This window comes from Euwallacea similis, chromosome 3 (assembly GCF_039881205.1).
Source record: "Euwallacea similis isolate ESF13 chromosome 3, ESF131.1, whole genome shotgun sequence".
Taxonomy (NCBI): Eukaryota; Metazoa; Arthropoda; class Insecta; order Coleoptera; family Curculionidae; genus Euwallacea; species Euwallacea similis.
In genome coordinates this window covers 8003599-8027891 of record NC_089611.1, presented here as the reverse complement: position 1 = coordinate 8027891, position 24293 = coordinate 8003599, and the positions used below count along the sequence as shown (strand labels likewise).

At 36.6% G+C, this 24293-nt stretch overlaps 1 protein-coding gene across 16 annotated transcripts in view; it reads left to right on the top strand.

Moving 5' to 3' along the window:
* Window positions 1-24293, top strand: part of rg (rugose) — a 483271-nt gene that overhangs the window by 279447 nt on the left and 179531 nt on the right. For all 16 annotated transcript variants that reach the window (XM_066406800.1, XM_066406798.1, XM_066406795.1 and 13 more), the window contains exons 5-7: window positions 3110-3205; window positions 8902-9023; window positions 10562-10688. In XM_066406800.1, the coding sequence (XP_066262897.1) occupies window positions 3110-3205; window positions 8902-9023; window positions 10562-10688 (345 nt within the window). The remainder of the gene's footprint in view (window positions 1-3109; window positions 3206-8901; window positions 9024-10561; window positions 10689-24293) is intronic.

Sequence of the window (24293 nt, the reverse complement as noted above, 5' to 3'; positions counted from 1 at the left end):
GTAAAAAATAAATAAAGTAAATAAATAATTACGAAGGTGGCAAAATAAACATGTTTTTTGGGTCAAATTTCTTCGAAATGTAACAATGAAAAAAAATGCTCAAGTTTTTCTTGGCAGAGAGGCAGAATACGGAGGAATATTATAACTCTGGACGTGTTCGGCCGATTTTTAATGTCATTTCTAATCCTACAGAAATACTATAAAATAAAATATCGATTATTTTCAATATTTTGGTCTGATATGCACTCTGAGCAATATTTCTATGCTCACTCTCATAATAAGTACATGCATTAAATCTATTGCAGTCTGTCTATCAGTAAAACGAATAGGAAGCAAGTCATGTGTACAGATTTGTAATGTGTTAAATCGTCATCGAATTAGTAATATTAACGGTGAGGAAATGAAACGTTCCAAAATTGGGCATCAGAAAACCTAAGTTGGTGATTTCGTTATTGGATTTTTTTGCTCCTCCATATTTTCGCTTGTTGAAGAATACTACATGATTTTCAAAAGCATTAACATTAGAATTTCCATGACATTTGAATCTATCGAATAAACTTATTTCATACTTTGGTATTTTTAAAACCTTGATATGACTTGTTCACTGATTTGATGTCCTTCGTGGGTATTCTACACATAGGGACAGTAATTTTCAGAAGATTTTAATGAGCCATGATATAAAGAAAATCAAAATGTGGATTGTAGGATAACGAAAAAGACCACGATATAGATCAAGAATTTCCATATTGTGATGCCAAATTTTGAAACGTCTCATCTCTTCCCCGATCATATCATTAATTCGGTGTCTATTAAATCGAGGGGTATGACATTTGCTAAAATGATTAAACCTATATACAAATATCAGTACATTTAAAGAATTTTAATTTATACACGTTTACGTTCCTATATACACGAAAAAAACATACATGAATTTATATGTATTTACATGTACTTCATATTTTATACTTTTCGTTAATTGGTACATCTATGTACCAAATATCATACCGCTCAGTTTCTACAGAGTCCGGCAACTGAATTGAACGGTTTTGAAAAGCTTGCCATGGAAAAACGAATAAAGCCATGTTTGTCAAAGTGCCATTTCTTGGTTCTGTCAGTTTGACAATTATGTGTGTTATGGCTCATTGGGAAATAAACGTCGTATGAAAGTTTCTTGGTGGTATTCGTGCTCCAGAAAATATTGATAGGTAATCGGTTTGGCGATAATCATTGCCTCCTACCGCCAGTCATGCGATTGCGTTGAATATATCAGATCGAAGTTTAAGACGCATTTTGCATAAAAACTTACACTATCACCTGTTTAAAATCCGGATTGTTCATATGCTGAATGACCTTAATGAAAAAGCCCGTTTGCGTCTCAGCAGACAAATGTTAGAAATGTTAAATAACGATCGACATGTTCTTATCATGTCGGACGAAGCTCATTTTCACCTAACTGGAATCATTAACAAACAGAATTTTCGTCAGTGGGCACGTGACAATTCTAGAGAACTGCACGAACGACTTCTTCACGGCCAAAAAGTAACAGTATGGTGTGGAGTATCCGCTTTTGGCATAATCGCATCGTACTTTTTTGAAGAAAACAACCATACCGTTATCGTCAATTCTGGCCGATATGTTATGAAGTTGGACACATATGTAAATTTAGAACTTGAAAGAAGGGGGCAAAATATTGTATGGTTTTAACAAGATGGTGCTACCGTTCATACCAGTAGGCGAAGTTTAACTGTTTTACGGCAAATTTTCCCACATTGAGTTATTTGGTGTTTTGGTGACATTCTATGGCCCTCAAGATCTCCGGATTTGACACCACCAGATTTTTTTTTTTTGGTTATTTAGAGGCAAAAGTATACAATAATCGTGCTCAGACCATACAAGACTTAAAAGATCGAATTAAGCATGCGGTAAACGGAACTGATCAAGATTTGCTTCAGAACGTGTTGGAAAATTTTAGGAAGAGATTGCAAATGTGTGTTAATGAGCATGGTGGACATCTTGAAGACATAATTTACCAACACTAAGAAATTGTCGACCACAAAGTCCATGTTTCAGCATCGGTTGTTTGGATTGCTACATTTATTTTCAGCAAACTTTTTAAAATAGTTCAATCCTGTTTCCGGATCCTGTATTATGTACATATAAAAGGAGTATCATTTTTTTAATGGAATGTGGTTAACTGTTTGGCCTACTTTTTCTAACACCATGTTTAAATATACGTCCCTTGATACAAGTGGAAAAAAACAGGTTTCAAGTTTTAACATCTTTGCACATACCTAATTAACTTTTTCCGTTAAGTTTTCTTAAGTTTTCCGTTCAGATAACATTCTACTCTAACTTGGAAAACTAACAATGTTAGTCGTTTATTTTATATTATTTCATCTTAAATATAAAAAAAATCGAATCCTTCCCTCAGTACCGATTAGTTGGATGAAGTTAAGTGTCTTACAACGATGGTAACCCGGTGAGCATATTCTGCTAATCCATGACATGAAATTAATTAATTGTTGACGTAAGAGAGATCTGGTTAAGATCGTTATCCATGGCTTTACGAAGGTGTCTGGAATGTCATTGTGGTCAAAAAGCATGTTCTAGCACTCGAGTAAATTGCATCATGCAGAGCGGGTCATTGAACACAATTCTCATGATTGGATGGATACATTCTCGCCTTACGCTGTTGTGATTCAATATTTTTTCCCTTTCCTATTCATGGACCCTATCAAGTATTTGCGAGTAAATCAACATAGGTCTGGAAATGCGGACTTCAATTAAAGCATCAGCAAATTCCTAGTAACCCTTTTACGGACTCGACCCTAAAATCCTTTGAATATTATTTAATTGCTGGAGTGTTTGTCTTATGGAATGAATGGCATTTTGATTAATTTCAGGCTTGACCTAACTCATCTTCCCCTAGAAAATATCAATGAACTATCACTCGAAAATTATTATAAACTTTTAAAATCCCGAAAGCCCCCGAAATCGGTAAACGAGTCCGAAGGGATTAATATTATTTCCGGCCCTACGAGCGCGGTTTTGTAGCAATCCAATTAGGAAAACGTTTCAATTTATTTGATCGGCCGCATTTCTGTTTCAGCCCCGACATTCGGCTAAACTGCTCAACGTCCTGCGGCAGATGCCCCAAAGGACGGGCCCGGACGTTTTCTTCAGTTTTCCTGGAAGGAAGGGATCGGTAAGTCCATTTGAATTACAGTTAATGATATCAAAATCCAGGGTTTATCGTCTTAGCTACGGTTATTGCTCAACTACATACAGGGTGTTCCACACTCGATGAAATATTATACATTTTTCGAAAATTGTTGAGAGAATCGCCGCGAGAATTTGTCATATTCTAAAATATTTTGGAAAATGCAGTGTTAACCGTTCTGTTGTAAAGTGGCACTAAATCCTAATTTTTAAATGGACCACCATGTATGTTATTAAGTTTTTAGATTCATCTCAAAATTCTAGCACATATATTTTCTAATTGTTTTCGAAATGTTGACCTTGAAAATTTAACTTGTGATTTTAGCTTTTGAAAGTAGTAACTTTCGAACGGTTTAAGTTAGAGCGTAACAGTTTTTACATTTCGATATACTTATTTTTTTGTAGTGCGTTAAAATAACTTAGTTCAGGTTAGTTCCGGTTGTAATCTGTTTGCAAGCGAGCCAGTGAAGGGAGTTTTTCGAGTACTCGCCGTCGATATTAACCAAATGCGGCGGTCATTATATACGATATTTTATTTGCAACATCTTCAATTTAATGAAATAATTATATCATTGAAGTTGATGTGGTGGCTGTTTCCGATTTTGCCGCCATGGATTAGTGTTTAATTTGCCATAACAACGGACAAAACTGAAACAAACAACATATTATATTAGGTCGTGTAGTATGAAATGAGTAGAATTGAATTGAAACTTTAGTCATTTTTTTTTCATATGAAATGTTTTTATTGTCAATCGAAATATGCGCCACCATTATCAATACACTTCTGCCATTTAACGGGAAGTTCATTGATTCCCGTGCTGTAAAAGCCTGCAGGCCGGGAATCGATAAACTCTTGGAAGGCAGCTTTGACAGCCTCGTCGGAGTTGAATGTTTTCCCTACCAAGAAGTTATCCAAATTTCGAAAGAAGTGGTAATCAGTGGGTGCTAAGTCGGGTGAATACGGTGGATGACGAAGAGTTTCCAATTCCAACTCCTGTAGCTTGGCCAAGGTGACTTGTGCGGTGTGTGGCCGAGCGTTGTCGTGCAACAATAGCGGTGCGCTTCGATTGACTAATCTTGGCTGCTTGGCTGGCGTCAGTTGCCTCATCATTTCGGTCAGTTGTCGGCAGTAGACATCAGCCGTAATCGATTCACCAGGTTTCATGAAGCTGTGATGGATGACACCTGCGTTGGACCACCAAACGGACACCATAAGCTTCTTTTGATGAAGATTTTTTTTCGCACAATGTTTTGGTGGTTCATCTTGATCCAACCACTGCGATGAACTCTGGTCTGGTATTGTCATATAGGATCCATTTCTCATCACAAGTAACAATCCGATTGAAAAATTGATCGTTATTATACCGGCACAACAAAGAACAACAAAGAACAAGCTTCGAGACGTCGTTCTTTCTGTATGTCGCTCAACTCATGCGGTACCCACTTGTCCAGCTTTTTCACCTTATTTCAGCTAATTTCAGCCAAATGAGTCAATATTGTTTTTTTGGACTGACTGACTGAACTGAATATTAACGATAATTCGCTTGCACTTTGACGTGGATTCGCTTCCACCACGCTTCCACACTTTCAGATAATCGTTATCCACTTGAGTTTCAGGTCGTCCACGTGGTTCATTTGTTCAGGTTAGTTCAGGTCAAAATTGCCAGAACGAAATTTCATGAACCAACGAGATACTGTTTGCTGTGAAGTGACTTCAGTACCAAACACATCATTAATATTGCGAGCCGTCTGAGCTGTTGTGGTTCCACGGTGGAACTCATATTTCATTGTGTCAAACACACGAATTTCACTATTTTGCATGGCTGCACAAAAATGTTTATAAAAATAAAAGTTTTCAATAATTTTGAACACTTTAAACTCTGATCGAAAGAGGAAGAATGTGCCTTTTCCACATAAAAAAGTCAAGTCCAAATATAGATTTAGAGTGAAGTTATTCGCAGTTGAATGTGGCATTTCGAGAATCTACTCATTTCATACTACACGACCTAATATCAACTTTCTTCTAGACCGTTGATTTCATCTCATTAGTTGATTTAGTTTTAAACCGCGAGATACACTATCCGACCTAATTTTTATTGATCCATCACATGTCGCACAAGCCCCTAATAGCGGTGCCATAACTGTAATGTGCAACCGACCATCTAGCTACAGTCGTAGCTAGCAGAACTTGCGAAACTTCCAGGTCTCACCTACGACTCGCCCAGCAAAATACTTCTTTCCAGTTTTGTAACGCAAATGACTTTTTCGTTTGAAAAATTTTTATTTTCCCCATGGGCATGTCCACCGTCTTTTATTCATCTATGGCAGCAGATTCCATCATTTGCGTTTTTGTTTTCTATTGCTAGGTATGTCATAGTGTCCTTTAGTTCCGGACACTTTAATTTACAATGTAATATCCATCCATCCAGAGATTTTGATAATTGACGGATTGACCGACTGGCGGTTTAGTGCCAAGCGCAAATTATCATAATTCTCAAAGTTTCATGTTGATTTTTTTTCTTCCATTTGCTAAACGACTTTGCGCCAACGACTCTTATCAGTCTTGAATTCCATTGAGCAATGTGGATGAATAAGAGAAAGTGCCCTATATATGTCTGTTTGTCATCGTGTGCAAAATGTTGAGTTTTTGGTAACATACTAAATTCTCTTTTGGGGTTTGATTATAGATATTTTTAACTGACAGTATCTCAGACTCGTTCTTAAAGGAGTCGATCTTCTTAATAGCGGGAGTTATTGCCAATATTTGAAAGAAATAAAATAATCAGAACATTTTCTTCCGTTTTGCTTTTATTTTTGTTTTCACCCTATGGCCTATTTCCGCCTTTCAGTTGGGGATGTAGATTGGAGCTTACTAAAACTGCTATTGAATCGGCGGGAGGGCCGGAGGAAAGGCAGCAAGAATGCCCAGATATTTTATGCGGAGGCTTCGTTCCGTTTCGAATTAATTGCGAAAGTTTTAACCCGAAATAAAGGAGCCGGATTTAATAAAGGTGACTTTTGAACGGGAATGGCTAGCGAGAAAGTGCAAATAAAGGCAAATTCCCTAACGGGTTTTTGGGATTTTATTAAAACTCAAGTGAGAAATTGCAGTTGTTACTAAATAACTAACATTTTTCTTGGACTACACAAAGTGGACAACAAAGAGAGGTGGCCCGAGGAAACTGTTAGTCGAGAAAAATTAGAAGAAGGAACATTACATGTGGTATCTACACAATTGAAAATGGGATATTGTGAAAGCAATATTCTCAAAATTGAATATTTTTTGAAAACTATTTAGATTTACCAATTCGACTTGAAATTCTACGGATATTTCAAATAGCAAATTCTACTTTAACTTTCAACTATTTTTGTGATATTGAATCGCAAACAAAACCTTTTTTACACGTAGGGTATTATAGCAGTATCCAACAGTTTCCTTCTTTCTTGATTTAAACAACAATAACAATTTTATTTTAAGCAAACTAAAGTAGATTCAATTAAAAAAGAAATTACAGTGATATGAGTGGTATAACTTACATAACTTAAAATTAATCTTAAATATCTTGAATAAACGAGGCATTTTGATTGTTTACGTTCACGGATCAAAGAAGAAACTTTTAACGTTTTTTAAATTAAGCTCAAATTTCAGTAATACGAATTATAATCTTTTTTGCACAACATAAAACAACTAGGAAAGACTAAAGTTAAAACTCAATAGTTTCATTGTATGGTAAGTTAATGATATCCATTTATTTTTCATATATTACCAGTAGACATCACATCGTTTGTCAAGCTCAAGTTTGCGGTCGGCAACTAGGGGCAGCTGATAGATTACACTTTCTAATCTGTTAACAGCTGATAGATACTAACTAATCCTAGATTATCATTTCCGAAAACCAATCTAATAAAATTAGACACCTGATGCTGAATTTATAACCTCACTCATTTGTCAAATTCTCTATTACTCTTATTCTCGATTACTTAAACTGGGGAGAGAAACATCAGTTTTTCATGGCAATCGTAGATTCTTTTATAGCTTGGACTATCGCAGCTTGAAACTATTTGTTTATGATCATTACTTAATTTTTATTTATTTTTGTTATTTTTTTAATGCTGCAACTAGTTTAAATTTGGAATTTTACACGTTTGACGCAGAAATAGGTATAATGAATATGAAGTAAGTAATTAAATTACAAAATGGCCGTCGACAGTGCTATAATCAAGTGCTATCAGTGTGGTAAAGAAGTTATAACCGTACCGAGTTAGGAAAAAAACCTGTTAAATACTATAATTTTGAAACTTCTCGAACTCAAAAAATTACAAATGTTTCAAATATTTTTGTAATTTTTAATAATGATTTCGCTTCGTATTTCGTTCCTTTTTGCTGAACTGATGATATAGGAAAAAACGGCAAACTTTGTACTAAATTGTTCCAAAAATTAAAGTTGTCAAATTTGAAGAATTGAAGTTAAAGATTGGTATAAACGGCCATTTAACGAAAATATGACTCACATAATCTCAAATCCCCTGAATGTCTAGTAAATTGCCGAAATTCCTCGTTGTTTGTTTTGACGTGAAACAAATTTTGAATAAAAATTTTTTGTGTGAAAATTCATGGGCTCGACTTCAATTTGTTTCAACAATTTCACATCACAGCAACCCGCCTTAAGAATTTTATATAAAAAAAAGATATAAAATATAATAAATTAATAAAACTGAAACTATTTGTGTTCGCCATACGACACTCGTTTTTATGACGATTCACGCAATTGACAGGAAAAAATCTGCAATAAACTTTTTGTCTTTTGAATAAATAAATGAGTGGATTTATAAGTTTTTGTTTTCTTTTTTAAGATCTAAAAAAACTAAGTAACGTATCACATTACCCTTCTGGTCACTTAAAATTCTTAAAGAGGGAACTGTGACGCGTAAAAGATAGAAATTGGTAACACATTTCATTTTACACTAAATGTGTTCCACTTCAAAACAAACATTCTTCTAAAAATTAAAAAGTTTTTATACATTATTTTTAAAGATTATGGAAGTCACTTTTTCTTCGAAAGACTCTGTTTCACAGGAATTGCGCAAAATCGGAAATAGCGTGCAAAAGAATGATAATATTGCCGAAATATCATTGAAATAACATACTGCAGGACTACCATATTCATTTGGGATATTTTCTATATTTTCCTATAATTTTAGAATAAACGCAGCAGTCCTTCAAACAACCGTTACTCTCGCATTTATTTTTTTACGCTAACTCTCATGTTAAATGAAATGTCAACCAATTACCAACTGTAGAGAGAATTTGTATAAAATTTTGTTGTTCTACAATGTTTCCTACGGGCGTGCAGTAAAGCGGCTTTATCGCACTCATTTGCCGGCTGAACATAGAACTTTACGTTAAAAAATTTTACCGCACACGTAAAGCTTTATTTCTAGCTTATAAATAAGTAAATGAGCGATAAAGTCATTTTATCGTACCTTTCTAGGAAATATACATTGTTTGTGCATCATTGTTAAACCAAGTCCGCCAGGTGTAATAAATAGCACCCTCCAATTAATATTTCTTGCGGCTTCACTCTCCACGGGACTTCGAACAGTCGGTTTGGGTAATTGTTTCTTTAAAAATGGCCCAGCAATTTTTCATTCTCTGCAACTTTCGATATTTTTCTTTTTCAGGCGATAGTGCTGCCGCCCCTTGCGAAATGGCCCTACGAGAATGGCTTTACCTTCACGACGTGGTTTCGTCTAGATCCCATAAACTCGGTCAACATCGAGAGAGAGAAGCCCTATTTATACTGGTAAGGGATTGACATTTTTGCGAGATGGGTTTTTCGCTTTTTGCCGCCCCAATAAATCCAGTTTATGTTTGCGGATCACGAAAAGTCGTTTCCGATATTTTCCGTAGCTTTAGGATGTTTGAGAGGACATTAACTTTCGCCTAGGAAGAGGTGTTTTGCACCAATAATTGTATTTTGAATTATTTTTTTGGTCGATACTTTACAGTTATGTACAGAGTGATTCGTTGCATTTAATTCAATAAATATTTCCGTTTGTGTCGCTGCTACAAAAGTCTACAAATTAGCAAAGCTGCATATTTTTCTCCAAACGACACAACTTTAGTTTTTTTTTAAATGGACTATCCGGCATCTTTATACCGGAATAAAATAATCCCTTTTCTTGTAAGCTCCCTGTATAAATTATTACATTTATGAAATCAGGGAAAACAGATCGTTTAATTTCTGTAAAATAATACAGGGTGATTCATAAAAAGGGGCAGATTTGTGATGCTCATGCGATAAGAAGAATTTTTGTTCTTTGCTAATTTAAAGATTTTCGTAGAACCGAAATTAACAGAAATATCAATTGGATTAAATATAGCAAATCACCCTGTAGATACGCATTGTTATGAATTCGTTTGAGATTTATTAAACATACTGTGATGTAATATTATGAGTACCTTTCAATCGGGCCTATATGTTTATGCACCCTCTAAAGAATATTCTGACATTGTTTTTAAATGACATAAAAGCGCGCTACTGTCATAGAAATGTCAATGTCATAAAAGCATTCCTATTTTTATATATTTTATATTTCCTATTTTTTCTGTTATCTCGAAGACTAGAGGAAAAGTAAAAAATTATGTCTATTAGAATTCTTGGAGATGAATAAAGAAAATAGTTATGTGTTTTACAAGGCGAAAAAGTAGCAAATTTACTGCCGCAGCGATATTCGTAGACTTGGCTATGAATACTACGAAGTCATCCAATACAACAAATTTGGTTTTTTACCTGGTAAAAGACATAATTTTTCTCCGGTTGGCGGTGATTGGTCAATTTCCTTCCGATTGATAAAAAACTAATGGAGTGAAAATGAATCCAAATGACGCACAATAGCCCGTAAAGTGTTACTTTTAATGCCAATGAAAGAAAAGTTTTCCTTTAAAGCCTACTTATTAGAAGTAACAATTTACAGCCTGTTTTATGCCATTAAAGGGCCAATTTTGAGCCAGTAAGAATAAAAACATTTTAAGAATTCAATTTAAAAAATAATTTTAAAGAACTTTTATCTTAAAATAACATGTTGAATACACCCCTGAAGTACCATGCCGAACTTTTGTTACATCCTGTGTGACTCTTAATCTAACTGCTAGTACGGTTGTGTAGCTATAACAATCTCAACGAGAAAAATAGCTATGAAAACCTGGCGTTTTCATCTCGACACATTTTAAAAATTCTGCGCTTGAAAATCGTCCAAAAATATGTTTGCCCCATTTGTTTTGTCCAGCAGTTTATTTATTTTAAAAGTTAAACTTTAATGAAATACATTTTTTGCGTAGCTTCAAAACAAGCAAAGGCGTCGGATACACAGCTCACTTCGTCGGCAACTGTCTGGTTCTGACTTCAATGAAAGTTAAGGGAAAGGGATTTCAGCACTGCGTGAAATATGAATTTCAGCCTAGAAAGGTGAGTTTTTATTCTATTTATGCTATATTGAATTTCTCTTTGTGCCATGACATGCTGTTACCTTCTGGAATATTAATGGTTTGTTTTACCGAAAATATAGATGTTACATCCAACAGTTTAACATAATTGAGATAGATAACAGTTTCAAGAGTTGGTCGAACATTTACCTCAATATATATGTAGTATCAGGTTTGATACTACTGTAGATATAGGATGGTGTTTATATCTTATAATGAAATCACAGATAGGAAAAGGACTATAAATTATTAGTTAATGCGTTTATTAATGTAAAGTGAACAAACGAGAGTATAAAGTAACTTGTGAGTTTCGTGAGCGCAGACGCGACTTCTGAGCTACCGACGACAACCGAACCCAGAAGAAAAGAGAGCTTGTACGTGCCCTGCAAAACCTTAAATACTAAAGCCCATGGTGATAAACTATGGACGTACCCTGGCTAGGGTGCCATCTGCACCACCCGCCGCATCAAACCGTTACGTCTTAGCTGGAAATTGGAACTGCCACTATAGGGCCAACGGAATCTATCAAGGGAAATTCAAAATCAAAGTACACTAACTTTCACATGAAATGCACCACCCAGTAATAATAATAATTAAGTCTTGTAATTTTGGCAAAATAATGCTTCACAATAGAGTATCAAATGATCAGACTTTCAGTTAAAAGATACAACATTTGATAATGAAAAAATTAATAATAAGTGACATCGCCTCGTACGGCAACGCAAGCACGTACTCTTCGCGGTATGCTTTGCAACAAATGATCAATATCTTCCTGGGGTATTTCATTCCATGCTACCTCAAGATGATGTCGTAGATCATCCACATTGTTTGGAGGCCTCGGTAAATTTCGAAGACGGCGACTCATCATATCCCAAAGATGTTCGATGGGCAATAGGTCCGGTGACCGTGCAGGCCAAGGCAGTATTTCCAATTGTGCTTCTTCCAGGTATCGTCGAGTAATGTTCGCACTATGTGGTCTTGCATTATCCTGTTGGAAAATGCCATTTCGTAAAGTTTGCATGAAAGGTACTAATACTGGCCTCAGAACATTGTCAATGTAGCGACGTGCGTTTAGGGTACCTGGAACGAACACAAGAGAAGATCTTCGGCCAACACATATCGCACCTCAGACCATAACACTAGGTGTTAAAGCTGTGTGGCGTCTTTCAGAAAATTGCAAATTTCTTCTTTCACCTCGGTATCGTCTTACTCTTCTACGACCATCATTGATCCATAAACAAAATCGCGACTCGTCACTGAAGACGATATTGTTCCACTCATGATTCCAATCAATTCGTTCTTGACACCAGGCCAATTTGGAAGCTTGGTGTTGGGCGGTTAGTGGCAGTCGTAGATTTGGGCGGTATGAATGCAGGTCAAAAGACGAAATTCTTCTGTAAACTGTTGCCATCGACACCCGACGATTTAGAGCTCCCATCCAATCAATTGCAACAGACATTGTTGTTTGAAATCGATCACCAATGGCCATCCGTCTAAGAAGTCGATCTTCACGTGCTTTGCTGCTACGGGGAGGACGTCCAGCTGGACGATGTCGCTGAACCCTCTCTTCAGACAACGAAGACCATATTCTCGCAATCGTGGTGTGGTTCCGATTCATTCTTCGGGCAATCTCACGAAATGAAAGTCCACCCTCCTTCATGCCGATAATTCGCCCTCTATCGAAATCCGAAACGTGGGAAAAATTTCGACGCTGTCTCACTGGGGGCATTTTGAGATGTCTTGTTCACAGTTCAACAACAAAATAAACTGATATTTCCATATAAATATTATTTTATTTATTTACAATTGAATAAAAAATCTAATAGGTCGATGACAAAAAAACCACTAGCATTCTTTCTTTTCTACTGAAAGTCTGATCATTTGATACTCTATTATGAAGCATTATTTTGCCAAAATTACAAGACTTAATTATTATTATTACTGGGTGGTGCATTTCATGTGAAAGTGAGTGTATATTACAGGCAGTTCCAATGCCGACCAGGTTTATTGCGGGGACTTCCAACACCGACAAGGCATGACATTGGAAATTCCGATGTCCCAACTAATGCCCACCAGGGTCGTGCCCCAGGGGTATGACAATCTTAAAGATGATTCCTACTATCTAACATGTATTCAACTAAAAAGTAATACCTATCTATAAGAATCTGAAGTAGCACCTATCTACAAGAAACGCGATCCTACATATATGTAGTTACTTCCATATAGTCCCAATGCTGTGGGGGGATTATATGTGGAATGTCGATTCAGTCGTACTTAAGTAACAGAACCCGGTCGATATGTATAGGTGAGGTGATGTTAAAGTCTGCATGGTTTATTTGGGGGCTCGCATAGGGTTCGATTTTGAGCTCGATTCTCTGTTGTATGTTAAATGTCTTAGGGAGACATTCAGAGATGTCAACATTCGGACCCATCAACAACTGCCTCTGCACTGTACTGAGACAATCGAGCTCATGCTCTTCCTTATACGGGTATCACCAGTTCAACTCGGAATTTAGGAGTTGTGCAAGTAGGAGGAAGACCGCACGAGATTTAATAGACCTCCAAGAAAGACCAACATCGAAGTGGATGGAGTCAGTCCGGCTGGCATCTCCACTTGGATGTTTAGATTAGTATCGATTTCGCTGCTTTCGCGGCGATGGAAATTTTTTAAAATATCAGAGCAAAAAACACCAATGTAAATAAATGAAAAAAAAACGAAAACACAATAACTCTGCGCGTTAAAATCGAAACTCCTTACATGTTTTACCTGCACTGATCAATTTATTCAATTTTCGATATCATTCTATTATATTTCGTCTCGAGACTACTGCGCGTGTTGACGTCTTAGCTCGGACCCACCAAAAGATCATAAACAAATATCATCGAATTCAGATCGTCATATTTATTAATGACGCAACTAAGTTATGCTATAGAAGAGAAATGTACATTTTACTTTTTTTTACGGGGGTATGTAAAAAATGAAGTTTATAAGATTCCTCCTACCCCGACTGATGACATGAGAATAAGAATTAGAAATGTTTTTATTGGGTTGGCAATTAAATTCGTTCGGTTTTCTTTCCGTATAAGTTTCATGCTGATTTGCTTTTTTTTCTGAATGCTATAAAGCAAATTAAATAAACACATGCAAGATCAGATTTCTCTTATATTTTCTACAAACTTTGGTTTGGCTATCATAAGTATCGTACATATAGTGTAGCGGTGAACATGGAAAGAAATAACGTGCATTTTCGTCACATTTTGTTTTATTATTTTAAAAAAGGCAAACGAGCCGCCGATGTTCATAAAAAGATATGCCGTGTGTATGGAAATGGTGCCTTAACAGAACGTATATGTCAGAAGTTCCCTAACTCGTAGAGAAACAAAAACACAAGTTTAGGCGGTACTTCTTTATTTCTCTAGAATCGGGAATCGAATGAATCCCTTTTAGATGCGTGAGAGTCACCCCAGGTGCATCTGCTTTTCTTCCAAAAGCCTGTCACCATACTTCCCACATTCTTCCCACACTTACATCCCTTAATCATCTTATTCGCACCTCCATATGTTTTTAGACGAGATGATAAACAGACCTTTATCTTTACCACGAATGATCTATTCTGACTAGTACAAGTTTAGTCCATTTCTAATTTACAATGGGGCACCAGTAGGTGCCTGTGACATTCCGCACATGTCCAAGGATAGGTTACAATATTATGGGACAACATGTTTTTTGCATTTACATTGAATAGGTTGATAAGTAACCCCATATGGCTTTCTTTATGAAAGCTCACATATATGTCAAAAGTGGTTTGCCAAATTCCGTTCTGGAGATTTTGATATCGACGATGCATCCCGTTCCGGTCGTCCAACTGAGATTAACTCAAGTGACGTAAAAGCTATAGTCGAGAGTGATCCATCCCAATCGGTAAGAGAGATTGCCACAAAATTGAATATATCTCATACAAGCGTAGAAAAACACTTGCATCAGTTAGGATACGTTTCTCGACTTAATGTTTGGGTACCGCATCAATTAACCGAAGCTAACTTGATCACCCGAATATCCATTTGCGATTCGTTACGGAAGCGCCAAGAAAGCGATCCATTTTTGAAACAAATAGTGACAGGTGATGAAAAGTGGATCATTTACGAAAATGTTAAGCGCAAAAGATCATGGGGACACAGCAGCCAGCCACCACAAACGACCTCGAAAGTGGGATTGCATCCGAAGAAAATAATGCTCTCCGTATGGTGGGACTTTAAGGGCACCGAGTTACTACCATCTGGAAAAACAATAGATTCAACCCTATACTGTTCCCAATTAACGAAATTGAAAGAAGCTATTCGCACAAAGCGGCCAGAATTGGCAAATCGCAAGGGTGTTGTCTTCCATCATGACAACGCTAGGCCTCACACATCTTTGACCACGCGGAACAAATTACTCTAGTTTGGCTGGGACGTTTTGGCTCATCCTCCTTATTCACCGGACCTTGCCCCTTCCGATTTTCATTTATTTCGGTCGCTGCAGAATTCAATGAAAGGAAAAACCTTCAAAGATGAAGATGCAGTTAAAAACCACCTTGATCGTTTTTTTGCTGATAAGCCACAGTCATTCTATGAACGCAGCATAATGAAGTTGGTAGAGAGATGGCAAGAGGTTATCAATAAAGATGGTCAATATATAATTGATTAAAATTTGTTTTGCATATAAAAAAAAAAATGTTTTATTCCAAACTAAAAAACTGAACGAATTTAATTGCCAACCCAATACCTCTATTACGCCACAAATGCTAGAAAATGTCAGAAAATCTTTTGAAGAAAGAATCAAAATATACATAGAAGAAAAGGGTCATCATGTAGAACACCTGACATAAATTTTTAATCATACTTAGTTTTCTGCTTTTTGTTAATATTGTTAAAATTGTAATATACAAATATACGCAAATAAATAATTAAATTGCATGGATATCTTAACAATTTCATATGGCATAATGTTAACATTGGGGATTTAGATATTTTTATAAAAATTTATGTTTATTGCGAAAATGAGTAGAGCTATGTATAGGGAACCCTAATGACATTCGATAGATAAGTAAATTTGGCATCTAACGGTAACACAACATACCGGGTGTTCCATTTAAATTAAATAAGTTATTAACAGTTAAAAGTTGAATGAATTTGGCGCTATTTTTAGAACACCCTGTATAATTCGCCGACTTTTTTAAACTTGCGTTACAAAATTTGGTCCCTTGATGGCTTCCTATCAAAATTTTGTTTTAAAAACTTAAATATGAGATGAGAGATTGGGTGTTCAAAATTCTCTTGTATTTTGACAAAAATTGCTAAAGTTAGATACCATAAACCTTAATAAAACTTAATTTTATTTTAATGGTTGAATTCAAAAATTATATAATATACAAGGGATCCCATTTAAAAAAATGCAACTTTGATCAATTACATGTGTTTGAGACACACTGTATACTTTCAAAATAATATTAAAATGTAGCTCTAGTTAGTCTACCAGGTCTACCGCTATGAAATGAGCGCTATTTTGTGAAAATAAAACACCAATTTTAACAAGGAAAGAAAAATAAAATTTATTCAAAATATTGACCATTGTTTTCTACACATTTTGACCACCTTTCTGGCAATTTATGGATACCACGCCAATAGAAATGTGCCTTTGTGGCATCAAACCAATTAGACACCCAATTTTCTACTTCTTCGTAGGAATCGAAGTGCTGCTCAGCCAATGCGTGTCCCATCGATGAAAACAAATGGTAGTCCGAAGGAGCCAAGTCTGGTGAATACGGCGGATGGGGTAGCAACTCCCAGCCAAGTGTTTTGATGGTATCCTGAACCGGTGTTGCTTTGTGTGGAGGTGCGTTGTCATGGAGCAAAATTACCTTCCCGTGTCTTCTGGCCCATTCTGATCGTTTTTCGATCAACGCATTGTTTAAATTAATCAATTGTTGTCGGTAGCGAACAGTATTAACGGTTTCACCAGGTTCTAAAAGCTCGTGGTGCACCACACCTTTCTGATCCCACCAAACACACAGCATTGCCTTCTTGCCGAATCGATCAGGTTTTGCAGTCGATGTTGATGGTTGTCCCGGATCAACCCATGATTTTTTCCGTTTAGGATTTTGAAAATAAATCCATTTTTCATCTCCAGTAACAATTCGATGCAAAACTGATTTTCTTTCGTGCCTTTGAAGCAAAATTTCACTGGTGTTTTTTCGGTTCTCCATCTGTCTTTCATTCAATTCATGCGGCACCCATATTCCGTATTTTTGGATCTTTCCCATAGCTTTTAAACGATCAGAAATTGTTTGTTGTGCAACATTTAACATTTTTGCCATTTGCTTTTGACTTAAAGTGTCATCTTCATCCAATATTGATTGCAGTTCGGCGTCTTCAAACGTAAGACCACCAAAAAAGAAACAGTTAAAAAATCTCTTGGCGTTGTCTTGAAATTCCGAGGCGTCACTCGTGGCCCACCCTGTATAAATAAGTATAAATTCGAAACAAATTTAATCCATCACTAGAACTTATATCAGTAAAAATTCTGAAACGGTGAGAGATCTAGCAAAACACTGGACTGACTCCGCCCATTTTAATCGCCACTCTCTCAAACCATTTCATTGAATTTTGTCGGAGGCATGTTAAACCTTACAAGGTCCTTCTCCCATTTATACAGTTCCTATTTTCTGACTTGAACTGATAATATGATGAACTAACCTGAATTAACCTGTATGCGAGAATTGACGGCGGAAACGTTGCCAATCTCTGATAGTATTAGGGTTTTTGGACAATGAAGCATGGACGCCACCCAAGACTTCTTAGATATCGTAAAAAAATTATCTGCTTGCGTGCAATCAAAAACTGATTACTGTATGATATTTGGGGATCCTCTACGTCGGCCATAAATATTGTTCGAACGAGAAACGAATAATGAGATCCGTTTCTACATTCGAAGGGGATTCCGCACCTGTTCTGGACCAATGTGGGTAATTACTCTCAAACGATATCGGTGGAGATCAGAAATAGGGACGATTCAATAGTACGTTCACACAACTCTGAATTTTTTTATAACTAAATGTTACTGCAGGACTATTAGACCGTATCGATAACTTGCCACAGAAGTAAGACAAACAGAAAGTGTTGAGAAGCTGCATAGTTTTATTTTTCTAACATTTTATTATTTTATGCTTTTGGAGCAGATGTGTTGCTCTAATTCATGTTGACATTTCCTCACACAACTTTTAATTCTCCATTGATATTTGTGTACTCGAAAGCTTAACAAGGCTTTGATATGGATTGCTTGAGAGGAAAATTTTGCAAGAACAGAAAAATTTCCCTACAAACGATATTCAAGCCGCAATAGGGAACGTCAATATTTACTTTCCGCATTAAGCTGATTTTCATTTTCTTTGATTGCCTTCCTTATTTTCGTATGAGAAATTCCCTACTGGCGCCCTATTTCGGAGAAATGTCGATCAAATCGAATAAAATGCCGAGTGGTTATATTTGTCCACAGCATACCATATGTGGTTGAAATTTGTAAGCCGAGGAGTTGTCGATGTTTATAATTAGCCAAAAAGTAGTTACTGATGTAGGTGCCAACTGTGCATCGTTCAAAATATTTCATTAAACTACCTTTTCGTTAACAGAAAGAACGGTGTGAAAGGCGGGCAAACCCTTTGACGAGCTTTTCGATAAATTTAACGACCACTATAGAAATAAAAATGTCTACTAGTTGAAATAAGCCATAAAGCAAAGCTAGGATAATAGATATATAATATTTGTCAACAAAGTTGTTTTAAAAAAAAATCCTGGAAACAACCGAAAAAATTATAGTAGATGCAAATCTCGTCGCTGAAAATGGAGTATTTGGAAATATTTACCAAAGTAAATACTTCTCTTCTAATATTTACCGTAATAAATACTAGAAGAGAAAAATTAACTTAATAGTAAAATATTTAATAAATGTACAGGTGTGTCGTAGGCCTACCGGCGGCCATTAAAAAAGCAGTTGTAACGGCCGCCATCCGGTAAATATAATTTTTCACGTATATTTTGAGACATGTTTATTGTATTATTGGGTTATTCGATAATGAATGTCGTATTATTCTCATAGATGGCTTAATTTATACACATCGAGTAATAGTGATCTCGTCGCTTATATTATTATATGCCATTTTAAAGGTTACGTTTTAGGCTTTTTTCGATCGAAAATTGAACGTGATTAGTAAACAAGAAGTTGTTTAAAATTTAAGTCGAAGATGGACAATCAAAGTGAGCATTATCGACACATTTTATTATTTTACTTTCGAAAGGGCAAAAATGCAGTACCAGCTCAGAAGAAATTGTGTGAGGTTTATGGTGAGAACTGCCTTACTGAACGCCCAGTGCCAGCGTTGGTTTTTTCGCTTTCGTTCCGGATGCGTCCAAGATGCACCACACACTGGACGCCCAATCACCATTGATAACGATAAAATAAAGGCCTTAATCGAAGCTAATCGGCGTATGACAACTCGAGAGATAGCAGGAAAGTTGAACATATCGAATTCTCTGCATTTCTCTGCATTTAAAAAAGCTTGAGTACGTTAGCAAATTGGATGTTTGGGTTCCTCACGAATTGCAGGAAATTCACCTCACCAAACGCATTACCATATGCGATTCTTTGCTGAATCGTAACCAAAACGACCCATTTCTAAAAAGAGTCATAACGGGTGATGAAAAATGGATTGTCTACGATAACGTAGTCCGAAAACGATCATGGACCAAGCAAGATGAACCTGCACAATCGATGTCCAAAGCCAATATTCATCACAAGAAGATTATGCTATCTGTGTGGTGGGACTACAAGGGTGTTCTTTATTTTGAACTGCTTCCGAGAAACCAAATTATTCATTCGAATGTTTACTGTCGTCAGCTATCGAAATTGAACGAAGAAATCAAAAGAAAACGTCCTGAACTCGCCAATCGCAAAGGGGTACTATTCCATCGTGATTACGCCAGACCCCATACGTCTTTAATAAAGCGTTAAAAATTATTGGAACTAAATTGGGAACTGATACCTCATCCACCGTACAGCCCTGACTTGGCGCCATCAGATTATTATTCGTTTCGTTCTCTTCAAAATCATTTGAATGGTAAAAATTTCGATTCTGATCAAGCCGTTAAAAATGAGTTAAATCGATTTTGTTACTTCTAAAAATCAAGGCTTTTTCGAACGCGGAATTTTCCAACTTGCCGAAAGATGGCAAAAGGTCATCCACCAAGATGGCCACTACATCATTGATTAATATTTATTATTAATATAAGTATATTCACTTTGAAAAAACATTAAAAATACGACATTAATTATCGAACAACCCAATAGAAACGTAACGAAACAGAAATATTCATTGTAGCATAAGTTTTTAAATAATAATTACTCTCCGGGCAGTACAAAAATGATAGGAACAGGAAAATAAGCAATAATGATAAATCCAGTAATACTGGATGGAAACATCTCCTTAATGAGCCACAGAGGGGCTATTTGTCATAGAGCTCTTTACGCCATTGTGCGGCAGAGTTCCAAAAAACCGAAATATTATTTTACTCGCATTCAATCCGTGATGTGGCAGGTGGCAGAGTCACCAAAAAATGAGCATATCGAACGGATGATGACATTTGCATTAGGTCATCGAACAACAATGGACATCATAAGTTCTGCATAGCAGAAATGTAAACGATAGTTAATTAAAAACCGTTTCATTAAAAGGGGTATTATAAACTAATTGCAAGCAGGATTTTCAGTTGTCAGCTAAATATTCGCAAGCTAATTTAAAGTGATCTCGTAACAGTCAGTGAATAAATAATAATTGCTGTAAATTATGGAAAACGGATTTAATTTTCATTTATTCAGCCAAATATGTTAATTAGAATAACAATGCCATATTGCTATGAGAGGATAATAAATAGTGTAGGTATTATATGATACACAAGTCGTTATTGATAATAACGCATTACCCCGCGTTGATGCATCAAGAGGTGATATCTAATGCGACTTGTATATCTCGGACTAGCGTTTGATGCGTTTTCCATTTTCGAGGAAAGGTATCTCTTTAAAAGTCAAAGAATGAAAAGACAAACTAGCGAATTCACTACCCCACGACCGCTCTTCTTCCCATCAATCCATTAACTGCCAGTTCTTTGTCCCTGTTGTCTTAACTTTCCTAGTTCTGGTGAGTCCTTCAGAACCGTGGGAAAAGTACCTGCTAGTCCCTATTACAAAGGAACCAATAGTTTAGTGTCACCCAAATAATTAGCACACATGGACACTTAAGAGCGTCGTGGTATTAGTGACCTCGCTCGACAATGCTTTTTCTTAAGAAGGCTGTCAGCCTGCCCTTCGTCTTATTGTCTCTTCTAATAGTACATTTACAGAACTTAAAAACTAATAAACCTCCGACATATATTAGGTCGTGTAGTATGAAATGAGTAGAATTGAATTGAAACTTTAGTCATTTTTTTTTCATATGAAATGTTTTTATTGTCAATCGAAATATGCACCACCATTATCAATACACTTCTGCCATTTAACGGGAAGTTCATTGATTCCCGTGCTGTAAAAGCCTGCAGGCCGGGAATCGATAAACTCTTGGAAGGCAGCTTTGACAGCCTCGTCGGAGTTGAATGTTTTCCCTACCAAGAAGTTATCCAAATTTCGAAAGAAGTGGTAATCAGTGGGTGCTAAGTCGGGTGAATACGGTGGATGACGAAGAGTTTCCAACTCCTGTAGCTTGGCCAAGGTGACTTGTGCGGTGTGTGGCCGAGCGTTGTCGTGCAACAATAGCGGTGCGCTTCGATTGACTAATCTTGACTGCTTGGCTGGCGTCAGTTGCCTCATCATTTCGGTCAGTTGTCGGCAGTAGACATCAGCCGTAATCGATTCACCAGGTTTCATGAAGCTGTGATGGATGACACCTGCGTTGGACCACCAAACGGACACCATAAGCTTCTTTTGATGAAGATTTTTTTTCGCACAATGTTTTGGTGGTTCATCTTGATCCAACCACTGCGATGAACTCTGGTCTGGTATTGTCATATAGGATCCATTTCTCATCACAAGTAACAATCCGATTGAAAAATGGATCGTTATTATACCGGCACAACAAAGAACAAGCTTCGAGACGTCGTTCTTTCTGTATGTCGCTCAACTCATGCGGTACCCACTTGTCCAGCTTTTTCACCTTATTTCAGCTAATTTCAGCCAAATGAGTCAATATTGTTTTTTTGGACTGACTGACTGAACTGAATATTAACGATAATTCGCTTGCACTTTGACGTGGATTCGCTTCCACCACGCTTCCACACTTTCAGATAATCGTTATCCACTTGAGTTTCAGGTCGTCCACGTGGTTCATTTGTTCAGGTTAGTTCAGGTCAAAATTGCCAGAACGAAATTTCATGAACCAACGAGATACTGTTTGCTGTGAAGTGACTTCAGTACCAAACACATCATTAATATTGCGAGCCGTCTGAGCTGTTGTGGTTCCACGGTGGAACTCATATTTCATTGTGTCAAACACACGAATTTCACTATTTTGCATGGCTGCACAAAAATGTTTATAAAAATAAAAGTTTTCAATAATTTTGAACACTTTAAACTCTGATCGAAAGAGGAAGAATGTGCCTTTTCCACATAAAAAAGTCAAGTCCAAATATAGATTTAGAGTGAAGTTATTCGCAGTTGAATGTGGCATTTCGAGAATCTACTCATTTCATACTACACGACCTAATACATATATTGGCTAGACTTAGGGAAATATGCTCATAAGTACCTCAAAAACACGCACATACAGGAGACACCCTGTAGTATTATGAAGCATTATTTTGCCAAAATTACAAAACTTAATTATTATTATTACTGGGTGGTGCATTTCATGTGAAAGTGAGTGTATATCCCAAAAGGGTCAACCAAAGAAATTGAATGAGCGTGATACGAGAACCATTCTTCGAAGAATCAAAAATAATCATTCAAATAAAAAAATTAGCATTAAGTGCACGAAAATTAGCCGATGAACTCTTCAGAAACACTGGGAAACAAGTCCATTCCCAAACAATACGCCGAGCATTAAAAGAAAGTGAATACAATGGAAGAGTTTCTAGGAAAAAACCATTTGTTAGTGAAGTCAACCGAAGAACATTGAATTATGCAAATTAATTTATTTTGAAACTCGATACTTGGAAGAATGACTTTTCTATGATGAAAGTAAATACAGCATTTTTGGGTTCGATGGTCGAAGAATGGTGTGGCGAAAGAAGGGTAAAGAATTTAAAATAAATAATATTAAACCGACTGTTAAACATGGAAATGGAAGCGTTCTTGTATGGGGGTGTATTTCCACATTTAGAGTAGGGAAACTGGTTTTTATAGATTCTATAATGGTTAAACATTCATATTTAAATATTTTAAAAAGTAATTTACGTCAAAGGGCTGAGAAAATGGGAATTTCAGACACTTTTAAAGTCTACCAAGATAATGATCCTAAACACAAATCACGTTTAGTGCAGGAATGTTTACTTTACAATTGTCCTAAAGTATTACAACTACCACCCCAATCACCGGACCTCAATTTCACCGAACACCTGTGGAACGAATTAGACCGACAAATAAAAACTGAAATATCTTCAAAGGAAATATTAAAACAAGAATGGGACAATTTTCAAACAGATTATTTGAAAAAAATTATTAGGTGTACAACTTTGCTTCCGCCGTTTTTGAATAGATGTATGTAGCGGTAAGTAATGATCGAAATAAATAACCCCATGTGGGCATGCAGGAGCCTTGGGCACCTGTTAACATAACCTCATAAAAATATTAGTCTATTTGTGTCTTCATCATAAAGTTATTCGCAATTGAAAATGTCAGTGTACGAGCCAAATTCTCGTCATTTGCGGGAGGTTTTACTTTTCTGCTTCAATATGAAGAAATCTGCTGCTGAGGCTCATCGAATGCTCTCAGATACTTATGGGGAAGCCACTATTAGTGAAAGGACATGTCGTGAGTGGTTTCAGCGCTTCAAGAACGGTGATTTTCACGTCGAAGACCAACATAGCGGTGGAAGAAAGAAGGTTTTCCAAGATGCGAACTTGGAAGCATTACTTGACGAAGACTCGTGTCAAAGTCAACAAGAATTGGCACAATCATTGGGAGTGACTCAACAAACAATCTCAAAACGCCTCAAAGACATGGGAATGATTCAGAAGCAAGGATATTGGGTGCCGTACGAGTTGAAACCAAGAGATATTGACAGGCGTCTGTTCGCTTGTGAACAGTTGCTTGCAAGGCAAAGACGGAAGGGATTTCTGCATCGTATTGTGACTGGGGACGAGAAATGGGTTCATTACGATAATCCCAAACGCAAAAAGACTTGGGGATATCCCGGCCATGCTTCCACGTCGACGGCCAAACCGTCTATTCATGGTTCCAAAATCATGCTCTGTATTTGGTGGGATCAACTCGGCGTAATATATTATGAGCTGTTACAACCAACTGAAACAATCACAGGTGCTCTTTATCGAACCCAATTAATGCGTT